The sequence below is a fragment of the Daucus carota genome, chromosome 8, assembly GCF_001625215.2.
Source record: "Daucus carota subsp. sativus chromosome 8, DH1 v3.0, whole genome shotgun sequence".
Classification (NCBI taxonomy): Eukaryota; Viridiplantae; Streptophyta; class Magnoliopsida; order Apiales; family Apiaceae; genus Daucus; species Daucus carota.
The window spans coordinates 8,907,405-8,927,242 of record NC_030388.2 but is presented as its reverse complement, the minus strand read 5'-3'; the positions used below and the strand labels follow the sequence as shown (position 1 = coordinate 8,927,242).

The window sequence follows — 19,838 nt, the reverse complement described above, 5'->3', positions numbered from 1 at the left end:
GTGGCGGAGGTGTGGTGTACTGATCCCTCAGGAAAGACGTGTCAGGATTATAAGCATCTACATCTTGGAACTTGTATGACTCCTGCGGCTGACCTCCGGATGTATGCTCACCCTTAGCAGACGGGTCCTCGTCATCCTCTAATCTGACCACAAAACCACGTGGACCACCCTCGTAGTCATCCCCTGCATATATAGATGGCCGGAACGTCGACCCCACCCAGGGGGACCATCCACCCGCCTCAGAAGTACCCGCTACATCCCTAACTGGCGAACAAGAGGTGCCAACTAGGTGTGACCAGCCTCCCCTATTTGAACAGCTACTGCCCACATGAGTGTATTATGTGTCTGGCTCCGGCTCAACTGGTGTAACTGGTGGTCGTCCTCTGCGTCTGGGAGGGTTTCTTGCACCCCTGACACGTGCTAACAACCCCTGTAGAATAGTCTGTGCCCGACCAACATCCAGGACAACAGGGTCAATGGCACTCTACATATCTACAAGCTGCTCCTCCTCTTACCAACCATGTTAAGACATAATCAGATCAAGAAATTAAAACGTACGAGTACATGGTAAGGTACATAAGCCAATAATAGTTACAGCAGAACATATAGAAATAAGCTAGCATAATAATGGAAGGAAGTTAGAAGATCAGTTACAAGGGATTTTACCAGTGCTTGTGTGGCACCCTGTGTGCCCTGGAAAGCCTCCGACGTGATCCAAAAGGCGGTGTTTACCATGTATCTACGTGTCTAAGCAAGAAACCAAGGCATGTATATACACTAATATTTAGAGGGTATGCAAGATAGTACCTTCAAATCGGTGTTAATCGGTGCTAAAACTCGGGCAACGCTTCTCCCTCTTTGTCCTCTTTTCTCCCTTCTTTTTCTCTTACTCAAGTAGCTGCGTTTTGTGAGTGAATTGTGTGTGATTTTTGTGTGCTGGCGAGCAGATTTAAGGGGGTGGGGGACACGTGGTCACCCGTGATAAGGACGACCACGTCACAGGGTACATGCAGGGGTCGCCCTTGTATAGGGCGACCTGCACTTTTTTAAGCACAATGAGGGTCGCCCGTGTATATGGTGACCTGTAGGATGGAGAAAAACAAGCTTGGGTCGCCCGAGTTGTGGAGAATTAGGCTGGTTAGTTTTGAAAAGTCGAACGGAGGCTGGTTAGTTTTGAAAACTTTATGTTTAGATTGATTGATTTTGTAAGGGAGCCATGAAGTCTCTACTGCCCTGCTTAAAAATGAAATATGAAACTTCATACGCCTACGCCTTAAAGTTCATAGGGCGAAAAGATCTCTTTTTGAGGTATACTCATTATGCCTAGCATTGAATATACATATACCTTATCAATATCTCAAATCAATGATGGGGCATGTTTGGCACGTAGACATCTCCAATAGTCTCCTAATAGATTCTTATATATAATATAAAATATTAAACTCCTAGAAAGTTAGTATATTACTAGGAGTTTGAACTCCAATAATACTCTCTGTACTCACTCCTAACATTATATTTTATTACTATTTATACTCCACTATGATAAAAGTTAAGTCACATGAGTGGGAGTGAATATTATATTATAAAAACAAGTTAACAATGGAAGTGAATATTGTATTATAAAAAACAAGTTAAGAGCCATGTATTGGCTCTTAAAAGAGAGGAGAGAATAGAGGCTTCTAGTATTTTTAAGAGCCACCAGGAGTCTATTGGAACTCTATTTTTTTTCCTTATTTTTGGTTTTAAGAGCCAATTTAAGAAACTATTGAAGATGCTCTAAAAAATTTATAAAAACAACAAATATTTGGGGATACCCGCACGCGATGTGGGACAAGTGAATATGAATACCTTGCAACCAATAAATTTTATTCATTTGGGCTTCCGTGGAAATTATTTCTCACGAAAATACTTTCCGCATATAAAACTCAACAAGGCCCTTACACAGGGGACATAGCTAACAACTGTGGGTGTCTGAAACTCTTCTTTCATAGCTACTGCTAATGTCTTGTAAATTACAATAGCGAATGAGGATTGGGGAGAACATACAGATATCAAGCTTTGCCCTGGCCATTGCTCTATTATCAAGCGGACGCCCATGTCCATCAGTTAGATAAGGCTAGAGTCTGGACTCTGGACTAGAGCTGTAAAAAACATGCATCTGCTGATAGGATATTAAATGAAATTTCCACCATATGTGCCTAATTAAACTGTACAAACGTATTTACCATACCATTTTTTTCCCCTCTCTTTCACGTTGATGTTTGTTTACCTAATTTCAAATAACTCTTACAATGACAAGAAAAGGGGTAAATATAAAAAGAAACAGAGAACTTTACATGAAACAAACATGTCACAATATTCAACTACATATATGCTACGTCGGCTCCACAAATTCATCCTTTGTTTTCTTTTTCGTCCTCAGTATCTTCTTTTGGAGCTCCATGTTGGACATTCGTTCAACCTCCAGTGCTCGCTCCAGCTTTTACACGTGTAGTATATATGAACAAGTAACTTCTAAGAAGATTGGAAAACGTTAACGAATAGAGTAAGCAATAAGGAGAAACATGCATACCTTAGCTGCCCTAGCACTCCATTCTGCAAGAATACCTCTCAGCCTTTCATTCTCTTCAACATACTATTCAAAGAAAACACTAGATATGTTAACTCACATGCAGAAACATCAGCAATTATGAGCATGAATGCAATAACTTACAAGTCTTCAGCATATTATTGCCAAGTTAATATTTAAAACTTAACCAGGATACTTAAAACCATACACGTATATACAGATACATTTGCATTATGTATAAAATCCATTAAATGATTCTGTGTGAGTAATATTTCGAGTAAGATCTGGTCCGAATTATCACAATTCACAACTTATCACTACTAATCCTTCCTACCAAAAACTATACAAGAAATTGTTTCCTGCATTATCTTGAAGGCAATGTTAACATTATTAAAACAAAAGAAAACCCCACCCCTGTAAAGGAGAGATAATACCACCACTAACAACAAAAGAGAACTCCATCTATGAAAATTGAAAACAATAGAATCGCATCATAAGTTAGATGCATGCGAGGCTGAATTTTTGTACTGATTACAATGTAGATTTGCTTTTCCAGACTAACATACAGACTATGTTCAAATTATAAATAGATATATATGTCAAACTAGACCATAAATAGTGTTGGATTTGCTACATGAATTTAATATTCCAAAATTAAATTATTTCTATTGTGCATCATACCTCATAAACCAAATAACTGTAGTTATATGACAAAAATAATATAACATATAGCTAAACATACCATATCATTATATGAGTCACTGAATAAACGGGTTACAGTGGGGTCACCCTTTTAAAAAGTTGGTTGGACTGGTGTCAAGGTTTCGTGAGGGGTGTTTGAGTCGATCCACTAGTTTTACATTAATAATGTGATACAACACGAACAAGAACAGTAACCAGAAACTGAGAGCCCTGGCCCATTTACAGTAAAACCCAAAATTGACTTTTGCCTCTTAAACTTAGTCCAAACTGGAAACAAGCTTAAAACTACGAGTAATGTAAGTTTATTTGGGGGAAAAATGTGGGCCACAGCCGAGAATTAACACCTTGGTTCAATGAGATTGTCTAATCAAGATTATTTGTAAGTGCTACTGTGGCAATTGAGGTTGGCAGTTACAAGTGATATAAACGACATAATTATTTATACGATCGACGATGTAGGGCAATATTCATGACTTTTCAGTCTTCGTCGCATTATAGACATTGAAGGTTAAATTATTCTTCAAAATCTTAAAATCAAATGACCTTTATTTTTTTGTTGCATGTTGATTACATAAAAGATATTTTATGCAGCGACTAGAATATAGAGCATCTTTGTGTAGATTAATGATGATATGCATTATGCAATCTTTAAAAAGACTTCTGCACCACCTAAAAGTTGGTTAATTTTGCAACACTAGCTAAAAAATTGTAGTATAACATACATAAAGTTTGTCAAATTTTATTTTATTTTTTTAAAACACAGCCGAAGTATATGTTACTCGGACTCGGCTAGAAGTGTCCGACATGGATACGTGTCCATGTGTCAGACTCGGTAATATTTTGAAAAATGTACATGTCTTGGCCTAAAATAAGTGTCCAAGTCCAAGTGTCCATGTCTGAGTGTCAAGTGTACGACACGGGTACTTTGAGGCAAAATGAAGAGTCCAAGTAACATAGGACTATGACCCTGGGTGAGTCAAATTGTCATATCAGGATATTTGTCAGCGGCAGTTTGTATGGTTGTTGTCATATAACATAAGTGTACACTCAACGATATGGGTCAATATCCGTGAATTATGTTGCTCTGTCACAAGGAGTAGATATTTTATGGATATTAAAATTCAGATTTTCCGGCAAAAACTTGAGTCGAGTGACTTCTTTAATTACACGTTGACGATAATTAGACCATCTGACATAAAAAAAATCATACATATTGAATAGAACTGTGTGATGCATGACTATATAAATTTTTGATCAATCAATCTTTAAAGCGACTCTTGCCCCTTAAACTCGGACAAAATTAGAAACTAGCTTAAAACTACACGTAATACAAGTTTAAAACGACTCTGGCCCCTTACACTCAGTTGAATGAGATAGTCTAATAAGGATTATTTGTAAGTGCTACTGCGGCAATTCTGGTTGATGTTGTCATGTTATATAAATGACAAAACTATTTAGACCATCAACGATATTATTATTGGTCAATATCCCTGACTTTTTATAGTCTTCCTTGCATTAAGGTTAAACTTTTCATCAAAATTTTGAAAAAAAGTGACCTTTTTTCTGTTGAGGATAACTAGAACTTACATACAAAAAAATATTTTATGCGGTGACAAAAATATAGTGCAAACATGGATTAATGATAAAATGCAATCATTTAAAAGACTCCCGCATCACCTAAAAGTTAATCAATTTTGTAACTAGCTAACTTTTAAGTATAACATACATGTAAGTTTTTGTGACAATTAAAATCAATTTTGCAAAGCTAGTTAAAAAATTCAAGTATAACATATATATAAGTTTTATGTGAAAATTAAACAAAAGGACGCATCCTGGCCGAGTCAAATTATCCGTAAGTCTACTGCTAGTGCAACTGCCGCAGTTTGTATGGTTGTCATATAAATATAAGTATCGTAATTCTTTTAACACTCAACAATTTGATAAGTTCAACCCAAAAATGACAGGCATAACTTGTTTAATAGTTCTTTCAAAAAAATAATGGCTACTAATATGCATAATATACTAACATAATAGACCATTCAATTATAACTAATATTAATTGCTCTAGCTACCTTTCAAATATATATATATATATATATATATATATATATATATTTTGTATGGATTTAAATATTTATGTCAAATTGGTGAGTAAATAGTGTTCGATTTTGCTACATGGAACAAATATTCCAGAATTAAATTTTGTTATCTTGTGTATCATACTTCGAAATAAACTTAACTACATAACTTCAAAAAGTATAATACAATTAAACATACCCAAATAATTATACAGCTCATTGGATAGACAGGTTGGGCTGGGGTCACCCTTTTAATAAGTGGGTTGCACTATTGTCAAGGTTGTCAGCCATGTTTGAGTCGATACACTATTTTAACATTTATAATGCGACAAAACATGAACACGACCCTTAACCAGAAATTAACAGCCCTACCCCCATTCACCATAAAACCCACTATCGACAGACCTAGCCCATTTGCCAAAAAATGGGGTTCATATTTCAAGAATCCAGTTAAAAGTTATATTCTCTTACTTAAAAAGAACAAGACTTTTTATTCAACAACATAGCACCCCAGACCAGCATGTATACAAGAGATCCATGAGAAACATACCTGGTTGTTGGTTGTGTAAAACCGTTGGATCTCCGAGTCTCTCTCAGCAATTAAGGATCGCGCAAGGGTCAGCTCGGACTGTGACTGATTCATCTGAAAAATGAAAATACATAAGTCAACAGAAAACATAACCCCAAACCCACAAAACGGAGATTCACTGTAGGCCTACTGAAAGTCTTGAAAGTATTTGCCAAATACAGCTTATGACTTCCAGTTATATGTTTTATATTGATTACTATATCATTTTGTGCTAGCAGCTGCATAATTAGAGAGATCTTTTATGATTTTATTTGTTTCAAACAGGTTCCGCCCAATGCTTTGAATTTTTAGGTTTAGACTAAATCATAATCTGTAAAGATGATGCTGCTGGGACATCAACATGAGATGCCAAGGACCTATGTCCACCAACAATATGAAAACTGTTTTAATTGCTGCCGAATATGAGGTCCGTAACTATACTTCATTTAGTGTGTTCATACAGAATCAGCAATGGTTCACTAGTTAATTTGAGAAAATGTTGACTCAGAAAATCCCTTAATTATCTGTCTTTTTTAGATTATTGCCATTTAGCACCCACTACCTATATAGTCTGAGATAGTTTTCTTATTAGGTCTGCTGTATAGAAAGTCTTATAATATTTAATTACAGAGAAAGGTCCAGTTAGAATAAAAATTCACTGTGTATTGATACACAAATTCTGTCTGTCCTTCAGTTTTTAAATTTTATGAAACCTGAATCACTTGCCCCACATTATACTCTTACCGACTTCTAAAATTCCAACCACATTTTAGTGTCATGCTACTGGTGAAAACATTCCACTGTGGCAGAGAGGAGTACAAACAGTCGATAGACTGATACAAGTCCGTGACATCTAAAATGGATCTTAAATCCTTAACCAAAGCAGCCCTTAGCAATACTACGTATAAAAGATAACAGAAATGGAGAAAGTTGCTATAGTTGGAAAATAACATTGAATTTGCAAAAAACACAATAATCATTTAATGTCTACAAACTTTTTCAAGAGCACTAGCAACAATTTAACAAGTACCAGGAATCAGAAGTAGTATTACCTCAGCTGAAAGTGTTCTTAGTTCTTGATCACGAGCTGCTAACAGATGAGCAAGATCAACCTGCAGATGGGAGAAAAAGAACACACATTTGTAATATAAGACACTGCTGAAGGTATTTGATAGGAAAGAAAATTCCACTTTCGAGATCATATGGATAAGCACCAGCCTAAGCAGTTCATTTCAAATTTTACTAACAGAACAAAGGTTTAATCAATTGATGAATCTTAACTTAATATTGAATCTACCAGCCAAGGACTGTCAACTACCTGAGGTGTAATTCCATCGCTAGACTTTTCATATTTGCTTAAGCATTCTTGCAGTCGGAGAATCTGCAAGAAAAACATATTAAAATCAGCCACAAAGGATATGCATACGTATATATTAAGATGCACTTCATATTCCTCTAATGGAGCATAACAAGTTCAAAAAGAGGCTAGAATAATATACATACATGAACATAAAAAAAAATAATAAACATATATAGCACAATATATCAATTTCCACTAATCAACGTCCTAATAATGTAAGAATTAATGACTTAAACAATGAATTCATTGATCAGCTGGCAGAGCACCACTCCACTATTATACCTCCTCGCTAAGAAAGTGAATGTTTTCTCGCTGATACTGTAACAGAGCCATCTGCTGATCAGAGAGTCGGCTGCCATCATGGTACCTGCAACAGGAATTAGTCCTTAGTCTCCATCTACTAACTACAATCTCTTGATTCCAGATTAGGAACCTCCTCATCATATAATACATGGCCAAGGACTACACATTTTGAAGAACAGGTATGTTTCAAAATTTACTTAATTATCTTTTACTGATGGTGATATACTTTCTTTGTACATCAGTATTCACTATTCAAACACTACTAAACACTAGAAAAACATTAGCAAAGCATCTAATTGACATTAAAGAAAGAAAGACAAGAAGAAAAACACATCCATCTCTCAACATGGTAAATGATATTACACTGAACTCAACTAAAAACTGCTAATTTTGGTTACAATCACAAAAGCCATTTAATTGGACAAAGACATTTTGTTGGTTTCGTCTGATAAAAGAGGAGCATTCAGTCAAAGTGCTACCATCTCAAGCAACGACTACAATCATTACATTTCATAGTTGTGAGAGAAAAAAAAAAGTGGTAAACGAAAAGCATATAAGAAAAATGGAGGGAAAATGTAAGTACTATGAATTCTCTTCTACTATCTTATTCAAGATTCAAATATTATAGTCACGATCAGAGTTCTCATAATTGATGATTCATATCCATGATTCTATTAGTTTCTCTATCATTCATGTGTGGTATGAGTTGTCACTGCACAAATTGAGACAAAAAAAACATGAATAAGAGCTGATTTATGGCAATGCTGATCTCAACCAACTCACAGGATCTAATAAAAGAGGAAGAAATAAATTGAATCATTGACAAACATTCATGACTAAAATAAATAAAAAGAAGTTGTAACACGGCTGATACTGATATGTCACAAACCTCAATCCTTCCAAAGAACTAGATGGTTGAAGTGGAGAATACAATGACTTCAACACATCAGGCTGAGAATCCAATGAATTATACCGGTGAACATAACCTGCAAAGAAGAACCCAATAAATGTAAACAAGAGGAATATTTATTGAATACTGTAACAGTTGATAAGATCAGTAAAAATTCCAGAAAGGGTCAAAGAATCTATGTATCACGTGTTTTAGCCTTTTAGGGACAATTGACTGTGATTCCACAAGTGTGTCACAACTTCATACTCCACAACTCCGACTCACAGTATCATAAACAACTTACATAAGACACCTCATAAATTCAATCAGCAAGTTAAAGATACAGTTTTATTAGAATCAATTTAGGAGAAACATAAGTTGACTATCCTTTATCAAAAAATAAAATAAAAGAATAAGAGACTATCACTTCATAAGGAGGCAAACATCTTAATTCTTTTATATAATAAAGATCCCAAACCCAGAAAGGCAGAAACTCTAGGTCCAACTAAGAATATCACTGTCATAATGGAAAGGATCAGCCGATCAGCTATAACGTATCACCAGAACTTCAGTGTTATCTCCATCCATAATTCCCATTTCCCAAAATAATCTACAAAGCACCTATAAAGTTACCAGGATCATACTAAGCACACAATTACAAAGAACCCACGTGTCAGAATTCTTTCTGCCTCCCTTTCTTTCTAACACATAGGGATTGAACACATAGGGATTGAGATCTGTCAAGAGAATTTTAATTCGACTGTGTGACTTATCAACCTCGTCTCTATATACCTGTGTTAGTGCTTAGTCTTGACAAACATACAATACATTTTTTACATTATAACCTGAAGAAGATTGTCACAGAATAAAATGCAGAGCGTGGTACATTTCCCCAATGTATGCATACAGACTCACCAATGTATAAACTCATGAAAAAACCAGCAAAAATTACTTCAATAAGCATAATGATCCTGCAAAGTCGAGATTATAGCAAGTTCAAATGATGAAGTAAATGAATAATCAATGTATGTAGTGAAGAATACAGAGCAGTTGCTTAATGTCATTAATTACCAAGAAGAAACATATACAATCATGAAAGATGAGCTGAAATTGTTCAACACATCAGTGACAGGACAAACAAGGTAATTAGGTAACAAATTACTGTGAAACCCTTCAAGCTCTGGAATAAATATTATTATGTCCAAAATTTATCACCTAAATTTCAACAATTATAAACATAATATTCAAATTTTGGCTCTTAAGGGTCTTAAATACAGGTTTTTGCATTTGATTTTCCAAATAATTAGTCATGACCTTAGTGGAATTGTAATCAGTGAGTGCCATAATGACAGTTTCTGCACGAACTCCCCATGCAAGCTGGGTGACTGGGTCCCCAAGTGGAGTGTCAAAACATATCAAATACACACATTCAGATCCTAGATAAACCTTTATATGAACAGAGTCGAGCAATTGCGTAACACTGATTATATTACTGATCCAACCAGAATGCCTTTTACATACCATGTTTTACAAGAATCCACCACAACTGCAACAAAAGAAGTAATCTAAATGATTTTAGTCACGCAGGCAGACAGCAGCAATCATCTGCCAACTGTGGTCATCCCGCTTCTAGTACATTTCATGTGAAACGCATGGCAGATTTTGAAACATATTTGAAAGAATAGAAGATAATCGACAGTTTTTAAATTATAAAACCAAATAAAAATTAGATGAAAGCTCAGTAAAACTTGTTATTCAGTTTCAAATTTCTATTAGAGCTACATTTCCTGAAATCATATATATATACATGTCTTACTATCTATTATATATTTATATGCCTTCCCTATTCACAAATCTATGAGTTACTGTTGAAATTACTCACTGTTAGATATCCAAAGAGGATATAATAATACCATATCAATTTACAATAGATCGGGTGGTGAAGGAAAACAAGACTGAAAATCACCATGACTTGACAAAGTAAGCAATCAAGGGGGTCAAATTAACAAACAATAATAAAAATTACATGCTCAGTACTTACCTGAGCAATGTGGACATGGACAGAATGCCGATGTATGGTTTCCAAACCAAAACAAGTAGCATTGCAGCAGTTCCTAGAAAAAAGCCAAATTGTTGTAAAGAACAAACCAGTACATATATGTTATTACAATTATAGACAATAGATACATAAGCATAAAAACAAATGGAAACAAAATAAACAAAGATTCTATCGAGTAAAAAAAATCTGATGATAATCTGAGATGACAGGTAGAGTCATTCCAAATGCTCCTTTCAAGTAAACAAAACCAGAGATTATTACCTACAATCTTAGCAAGTATTATTATTTATTTGTAGCCTAAGACATGAGCAGAAGTCACTATTTAAGGTTTCTTGAAAGCAGGACACAGGGGTCGATTAATTCAATATATGTGTTTTATGTTACTGGTCAAAAGGTTGCACTAAGAAGTAGAAGTTACGGGGTATCTGGAATATACAACTTACTGCTTATGGTATATATACATGCAACAAAAGATTCAAATATTTCATGTTATCATGTTTTTAGGTATTTCAAATAAAAACCTGACATATATATACAGGGTCTTACTCCACTGGAAACCTCCTTAAAACAAAAACTAGAAACTAAAATAAAAAAATTCATAAATCGCGTTCGAATATAGCACATGTGCAATGGGAAATGCAGAAAAATACAGTTAAGTGAGGTTTCAAAAAAACTCACGATTAACAGGAAAAATCAAATTAGAAATGGAAGAGATTATGTATAGGAGGGTGTATTTTAATTGTGTGGTGCCTATAAAGGCCATTAGATTAGATTGATCTAAGGGTTTAAATTAGTTTCTATTTTAATTCTAGTTTCTGTTTAGCATAGGCTAGGGCTAAAATGGAAACTGAAATCAAAATAGAAACTAGAACCTTTTATATATATATTTACACACACACACACATGTGTACATGTATATACGTCTATATATGTATATACGTGTGGGGGGGGGGAGGGGGGGGGGCTTACTCCACTAGAAAACCACTTGAATAGAAACAATGAATATAAAATTTATATTTAGTGATTATTCAGTTTTATTAATTAAATAAATACATACATATAAATGGATCTTCGATCATCACCGCCACCTATGATCACTAACCGATTATCACCATTAATTTTAACTATTATCGATGACTATTGATCAACATCTCAAATAAAAATCATTACTTTCACATATTACTTATCATTGCCAGATTCAGACTTCAATCACCAATTTCTATTACAAAAATCTTACTCCACTAGAAAACCACTTGAATAGAAACAATGAATATAAAATTTATATTTAGTGATTATTCAGTTTTATTAATTAAATAAATACATACATATAAATGGATCTTCGATCATCACCGCCACCTATGATCACTAACCGATTATCACCATTAATTTTAACTATTATCGATGACTATTGATCAACATCTCAAATAAAAATCATTACTTTCACATATTACTTATCACTGCCAGATTCAGACTTCAATCACCAATTTCTATTACAAAAATCACTAACATGTTGTAATAATCACCGATTTATATTGTAGAAATCACTAAATAATGATACAGAGTTATTACATATATATGTACACCATTATATCATCATCTCCTATCTCGCCCTCATCGTCACCATCTTTAATAAAGTAGGTGCTGGAATTTACAATCAGAATTCACAGTGATTATTATGTGTACAGAAAAGTGGACAAAGGAGAGGGAAAGTTATCACAAAGGAAGAGGGGGCGATGGCGCGGTGGTGGGGAACATAATATAGGCGGCGGAGGAAGATGGCAGGTGGTAGTCAAGCGGGGTGGATGAAGAAAGCAGCGTGATGTGGAGGATTAGGGGTAGACGACAGTGAAAATAGTGGGTGGACGAGGGTGATGGGCAGGAGTTAGGTGGATATAAGACAAGGGGTTTCTAGTTTTTATTTGATCATTTTCCTAGTACATACTCCCTCCTTCCCATTTTAATTGTCTTGTTTGTTAAGAAAAAATTTCCCATATTATTATTCCTTCTCTGTCCAATACAAATTTTATACAAGTTTCAATGTTAACATTTATTAGCCCACACAATTTTCATGATTTACAATGCAAACTATGTTGACTTTTAACAAAATGAATGAAAACTTAGTAGTATTTTTGTATAACCAATGCATGGCAATGATAACAACATATCACATTTAATATTTCTTAATATGTGTGATTTGTGCAAAGTGGACTAATAAAATGGGAAGGAGGGAGTATATAGTAGAACCCCTCTAAATAGATACTCTCCAAAGTGATAAACTCTCTAAACTGATTAAAAAAATCTTGGTTCTTTGACTATATACATGTTTTTTATATACTACATGGAGATGAAAAATATTTTGTAATACTGCTTTGTGCAATTTTTTGTCGAATAACTTCCACACCATGTATTATCATCAATGTTATCATTGATTCATTTTTCTGATATCTTGTTTTATTAAATTTATGACAAAATTTCATAAATTTAGGTAATGTTATCAAATTTATATTTGCTGTTTTTTCTCGAAAGTTTAATGCACGTCAATGTAAATATATACTTGAAAATGATGTATATGATGATTTTTATTATGTAGAAAAATGGTTATGATTATTTTTCTTAGAAATATATAAACCTCTCTTATATGATATCCTCTCTCAAGTGATAAATTTTTGTGTTCCTTGGGATATTGGGATATCACTTTAGAGGGGTTCCATTGTATATAAGCTAGTGATCAATAAAATCCTAACACTAGATAGAATCTAAAAAACACCTATTTTGTACTACCCACACACCCCACTATCATTGCCACCCACCCTCGATCCCGTACATCCCACTAGCATCGTGATCGCGCCCAACTAACAGCTGCCACCTCCCTCTACCGCCCATCATTCGTTCCCCGCCGCCGCCGCCATCGCCCTGCCCCGTCCAATTTTCCCTTCTGCAACTTCCCCTCTTTTGCCCACTTTTCTCTACACATAGTAACACTGTAAATTCCAGCATCGTCCTTTATAAAAGGTGATGTTAAGGTTGACATAGGAGATGATGATATAATAGCGTATATACGTATGAATAACTCTATATCATTGTTTAGTGATTTCTACAATATAAATCGATGATTATGATGACACATGGTAGTAATTTTTGTAACATAAATTGGTGACTGAAGTTTGAACCGTCAATTATAAGTAATATATAATATACAAGTAATATACAATATACAGGTAATGATTTCTATGTAAGGTGTTGATCAGTGGTCATTGATAATAGCTAAAATTAATGGTGGAAGTCGGTAAAATTAATGGTGGTAGTCGGTCAGTGATCATAGGTTGTGGTGGTGGTGATCAAAGATCCATTTGTATATATGTATTAATTGATTAAAATAAGTTGAATAATCACTAAATATAATTTTTTTAATCACAGGTTTCTAGCTTCTAGTTTAAGTGGGTTTCTAGTAGTACCACCATATATATATATATATATATATATATATATATATATATATATATATATATATATATATATATATAGGGTCGCGCTCAAGAGAGAACCCATCCTTAAAATAGAACCATAAAACCACTAAGGTTCAGCCATACAACCCTAAATTTTAAATAAATTTTCTGGATCAAATCTAAATACATGTTTTTTGCATTATTGTGTGTGTTCAAAAATAATTTTGCATGTGCAGTTCTGCTGTAGTTCTTAGGCTAAGGGTTCTAAGAGGAACATGACCCACACACACACACACATATGTATATATATGTATATACACACATATATATATACATATATATATATATCAACAATGTATAATAGTATCATGAAAGAACAATTTTTTTCATACCATATGCCGTAGATGCAAAAGGCAGGCGAACTATATGCTTCAACTTCTGGCTGAACATATAGTAACCCTACAAATCATACCAGATGTCAGGACTATACAATCTAATGGAAGGCGAAGGTTTGAGATACTGTGACATAAGTTGCAAGGATATCATGAACATTTACTAGTTTAGGCAAATAATAAGTTTTCATAAATTAGCTTTTCTTGCCTTCAAATTCAATTGTGTCAATTGATTGCTTGACCTTGTTGGTTCACCAAACCCCTTGATGGGGTACCAAATCGTGGTTCACTACAAATTCTTATACATAGATTTAAAAATTCAAGATTAGCTCACTTGTTTATAGTCGTAGATGCATGGTTGTACAGTATTGTGGCATTCGCTACCAGCATGTTGTGTTGATAGAGGGCATTAGATTGTTTTTGTTATCTCTCCCTTGACAAAGTTCCATAATATTGAGTTTGCCCAATTCCCGTGATTTTTTTTCTATATATATAATGATTGGCTAGATTTGTCCATTTTGAATGTTTTTTTGCTTCAGTCAGTAATTAAGATTTCCTATTGGTTTAATAATGCCATTGCAAAGCAACTATCTTTTATTTTAACTCTTATGTACCTATTGCGCCTTATATTAGATTGATATATGTTGTGCTTCAAAGGCAAGCGACAGAACATCTCTATTAGTAACTCAAGCAACAAAACATCTCAAGCAATCTCAGATTTTGTCATTAAACTAAGAAAATAGTTACAGACACTCAACAAACTCAATTTTCTACAACTTTGTGAAGAAGATACTAGACAAGATATCCACCACCCCTACTGACACCATGAACATGCTGATTACCAAGACACTAGAGACAAAATGTGACTGCAACTTGTATACATAATAAAACCCTAATACACCTAGAGTGACCTATCACCTATGTAAGTACTTGTTTACAAACAATAAGAAATTAAGTAAAGAAACTGATTATAATAACCTGTAATCTTATCTTTTGGACTTGGTAAACCATATACTGTTGGAAGATCCCTGAAAATTGGGTTAAAGCCAATCATTAGTAAATCAGGATGACTCTTATAGTCTAATCGAAACTTGTCAGCTCAAACTTGAGGAAATATTAATGAGCATAAGTTGTAAACAGTTAATCTTACATGAACATCAATGATCAGTAAATAAAAAGTTCAAGATCTCAGGTATAGGTTGACATTTAACTTCGAATATACATTATCGTAGGATTAACAGTTCCCTCTAAAATTCCATCCACGGTAGTCTTAGGGTGGATCATTATCACGACATTGACATAGTAACATAGGTATTATAAGTTCAAACTAAATCAATGTGTTTTTTGTTTTTTTCCAATAAAAGAATTAAAAGAATGTTTTTCATGGTTGCCCCTTTATGCTGCAGCTTTAGTGCAAAGATTTAAAAACATATCTGAGAAAGCTGCAACATGACAATTTAAACTAAGATTCCTCACATGCATATAATGATAAACGTCTGCAGACTAAAAATTCAGTTTTCTTCTGAGGTTGTGCATTGTGTAAAGTGTATTCTTTCTACAAAGCCATGCGAACAAAACATTAACCGATATTATCATTGTTGACAGTGGAAGAATCAGCTCCTGCTGGCCTCCAAAATACTGTTAAAACTCAAGTTTTTGGTCCTGGAAGAATTTAAACACTACTTGAAAACAAGATGGTAGCTCTGATTAGAATTTCAGTTTTAAAATCCAAAATCCATCACTGAAGGTGACTAGTTAGTAGTAACTAAAAGCCCACCAGTAGCGGCTCAATTTGTTTCTCAAGCAGTAGGCAAACAAAATGACATATCGATGACAGCCACCAATTTGCAATTTGAGGCACGATTCGATTTCCTCAATTTCATTAAGATTGCATTTCAGAACATGTATTTCATTTTGAATGTTGAATTTCAAATGACATAATTTGAGTTGTCATTTCAAATTCTCATGTCTATACTAATATTTGAAATACTAGTATTTGAAAGTCTGGGATTTCAAATGAAATCCAAATTCAACTTTCTTTGTGTATCCAAACATGTCATTTGATTAAATCAAGAATTTCAAATGAAATTCAAATTCCCAAACAGACAATAAAAGTATTCTCCAAAAAAAGTGATCTAAGTATAATAGTCATTTTAAAGCACAAGAAATCTGGTCCGCAAGGTAACAAAACTTAATTTAATTATAAATATGATTAAGGGCACACTACATAACGATCAAATCATCAACTAATCTATATGGGGTGATTAAATATGCCTGGTTACACAGCATATGCTTGTCATTAACTTGATAAAGATACAAAATTCAGAATTTAAATCACAGGACAAAATTAAGATATGCAGAAAAAACAAACATATTTGAACATGTAAAAATATTTATAAGAAAACCTGTGAGGAATAAAAGCGCAACACTGCTACTAGAAAGCAACGGTGACTCAAGTTCTTGTATATGATGGAATATCCACGGTCCTCCCACAGCCAAAGCAGCATAACCTACCTAGAATTAAAGGAAACAATTTTATTTACAAACAAAAGGGATTTTAATGTGTGTGTGTGTGTGTGTGTGTGTGTGTGTGTGTGTGTACAGATAAAATTTATCTTGAGCACTGCGTCCTGGAGGAGAATAAAATAAAAATATGGAAAAGCATTGTACTTGCCAGAACAAGACAGTAGAAAACACTTCCGACAATGTTTGTAGGCTTGCGATGACCAAATAAAGGGGCTTCATGAAGAATATCAAGGAACCTGAAGATACAAGCATGAAGCATTAGAAGCATATACCACTATCATGGAGACAAACATAGGTGCAGTTAGTTATAAATGCCAAGTTGAAGGAAAAAAATATTCATTTTCCAGAATTGCTTATTGGCTATTGCAGTACCCATATCTCACGTCAGATTAAGTTAGTTACTATATATACATACATATATATATATAATCGTAAATATATAAATAAATATTTACACTTAACTCTATTACCATGTAACAAAGCTTCATTCCTTAGACCAGGTTTTTGTTTTGTAATGAAATTACTTTAACCAAATACATATTCTTAAATTATGTCATAAAAGAATTGCATCATATCTTATTCCCAAGTTTTAGCGCTTGTTGGTAACTGGTAGACACGAACCGTAGTGATATTCTGGTATGATTACATCATAACTATGATTGGCGGAGGCAAATTGTGAGTACGCCAATAATGTCGGTATGGTATATTCACAAAATTTGTTATTGGCTACAAGTTAATGATCAGACGTAGCCTGACTATTGTCATAAATTTAAAGTGTAGAGAAGGTGAAACCCCAATCACACAACCGAACATGTCAGTCGGATTTGTGAATCTTGGTAAATAGTTTACGTTTAATTAATGAAAGGTGTACTATAGACAAACTTTTTGATTGGTTATGCGTAAGCTAAGATTACACAAGCTGCTTAGAGAGCATTTCTATAAACAAGGAATTCCGCATTAACGTGGTTTTATACTGATTATAGAAGCTTCTATTACTCAATTTACAAAACTAAGCTATATGATGCTAACAAACTATCTAATTGTAATTCTTTTTGCCGGATAAAACTGTGGAACTCGTATCAATTATTTGAAGCTCAAAGTCTAGCAGATAATATAATACTACTCTCCGAACTCAATGGCATTGAAATTGGTAAATAAGTGCGGAAATTAAAGCCAGCAACAGCTACCTAACTGACTTAATACTAAAGAAACACAAACAAATGATACCCAAATGACACATTGAACTTATTCACAGTACATAATCATCATTATATTGCATACATATTCTAGAAATTTGAGAGGAAGAGTGGGGATGGAGAGAGAGAGAGGGAGGGGGGGAGAGAGAGGGAGAGAGAGAGGGAGAGAGAGAGAGAGAGAGAGAGAGAGATGTTACAGATCGTTTTCTTCAGCAGGAGAGATAGTGGAGGAAGAAGCGTGTCTATCAGATGACATCTTGTATCTAGGGTTTCGCTTCTTCCAGTTGAAATGGTTTCAGTTTGAGATCATTTCTTAACCGCAATAGAGAGCAATTTCAGCAGATTGCCAGATTAGTACACTCACTACTCAAATACTCACTCGTCTCCCTGCCTGATTCTTATTTCGGTGTATAGCCAGAACTATCCTAGCTCATTTTCAGATTAACTAAACAGGAAAAATGAAGGGAAAATTAATCCACTAATTTATTCCTTAATTAATTCATTCGGCCATGATACATATTACATAGGTCATGTAATGACCCGGAATTTTTTTTGTAATTATTTATTTATTTGTTATTGATTTTTAAAAGAGGAGGAACAAAATTTTATATTTTATTCCAATTTGTTGGATTTTCAAAAATAATTTTCTGAGTTGCTACAATTATGTGATTAATTGATTTAGTTGTGTTACATGTTAGATGTGCAATTTTAATTGTTTATTTCTGTTTGACAGGTTTAATTAGAATTTCAGTTATTTTATTGTTTTTGATAAATCAAAATTTTCTTTTGATTTCAAAATTAATAATTTTGTTTTATTTGAGCCCAAAAGATTTTATCTGATTTAAATTGCCAAAATATTCAATTTTTGGTATTTTTATATTTGTTTCGGATTTAAAAATATTTGAAAAATTTCAAATGATTATTTTAATTATTTTCAATTTAAAATGATTCTGAGTATTAATTGTGAAAATAGAAAAAGACTTTTAAAAATATTATTTTTATAAATCTCGCATATTTGGGATATATAAAAATTTTAGAAAACTTTTGTTTAGAAAATTGGGAGATATTTTAGTGTTCCAAAAATTTCGAGAGTCAAAATAGCTTTTTATTTGTAAGGGCCATGCTTTGTTTAGAATTATTAACCAAAAAACCCAATCAACTTGTCAAATTTTTGCCAAAAAACCTTTAAACTTTTCTTTTCTTTAACAACCCCAGTAAACTTTATGTTAGATATAATTGATGATTACTAATGTTCTTAAAGTTTGTTTTAGAACAGGAGTGATCAGAGTTTAAGCTGGAAGCTGATCAGAGTTTAATAAAGTCTGACCAGAGTTTGATAAAGTCTGATCAGAGTTTACATAGTCAAGGCTCGTCAGAGTTTACACGTGGAAAGAGCTCAGAAGCGGATATACTTCAAGGAAGGATAGAAGCGGAGGAGTGATTTGCTGACTATGGAAACTAAACAGAAAACAGTAGTAATCTTTGATTGATAGAATACATAGCTGATTTATAGGATATCAAATCAGAGATTGATTTTGTAACTGTGTATATATAAACACAGATTAGGGTTACTCTATACGAGTTAAGTTATCGAGTATATTCTTAGAAGAACCCTAGCAGCTCTTAGTGATAATATATAAATCACTGAGAGAGTTTTTGTAACCTACTGAGCATTGTGAATAAGAGTTTACTGCTTTCAATCTCTTATATTGTCATTCTGTGTTATTGATTGTGTTCACTATATTAACTT

The 19,838-nt window shown here is 33.7% G+C and overlaps 1 protein-coding gene across 1 annotated transcript; it reads right to left on the bottom strand.

The window, feature by feature from the left end:
- Positions 1-2,136: 2,136 nt before the first annotated feature.
- LOC108197287 (protein FIP1) lies at positions 2,137-18,537 on the bottom strand. Its single transcript, XM_064083146.1, has 14 exons — positions 18,286-18,537; positions 17,037-17,128; positions 16,772-16,876; positions 15,345-15,394; positions 14,367-14,433; positions 10,511-10,583; positions 9,385-9,440; positions 8,470-8,566; positions 7,560-7,644; positions 7,236-7,298; positions 6,970-7,029; positions 5,900-5,992; positions 2,573-2,635; positions 2,137-2,479 (listed from the first exon to the last, which is right to left on the bottom strand). The coding sequence occupies exons 1-14, from the start codon at positions 18,342-18,344 to the stop codon at positions 2,375-2,377; spliced, it is 1,068 nt and encodes a 355-aa protein (XP_063939216.1). The 5' UTR covers positions 18,345-18,537; the 3' UTR covers positions 2,137-2,374.
- Positions 18,538-19,838: the final 1,301 nt, after the last annotated feature.

What these genes read in the sequence shown, in the direction of transcription:
- LOC108197287 (XM_064083146.1), bottom strand. Translation starts at nt 18,344, where the DNA reads ATGTCATCTGATAGACACGCTTCTTCCTCCACTATCTCTCCTGCTGAA. An exon ending in CTACTGTCTTGTTCTGGCAA is followed by an intron (nt 16,877 to 17,036) that starts GTACAATGCTTT and finishes AATTCTAGGTAG; the next exon opens with GTTATGCTGCTTTGGCTGTG. An exon ending in AGTTCTTTGGAAGGATTGAG is followed by an intron (nt 7,645 to 8,469) that starts GTTTGTGACATA and finishes TTCCTGTTGCAG; the next exon opens with GTACCATGATGGCAGCCGAC.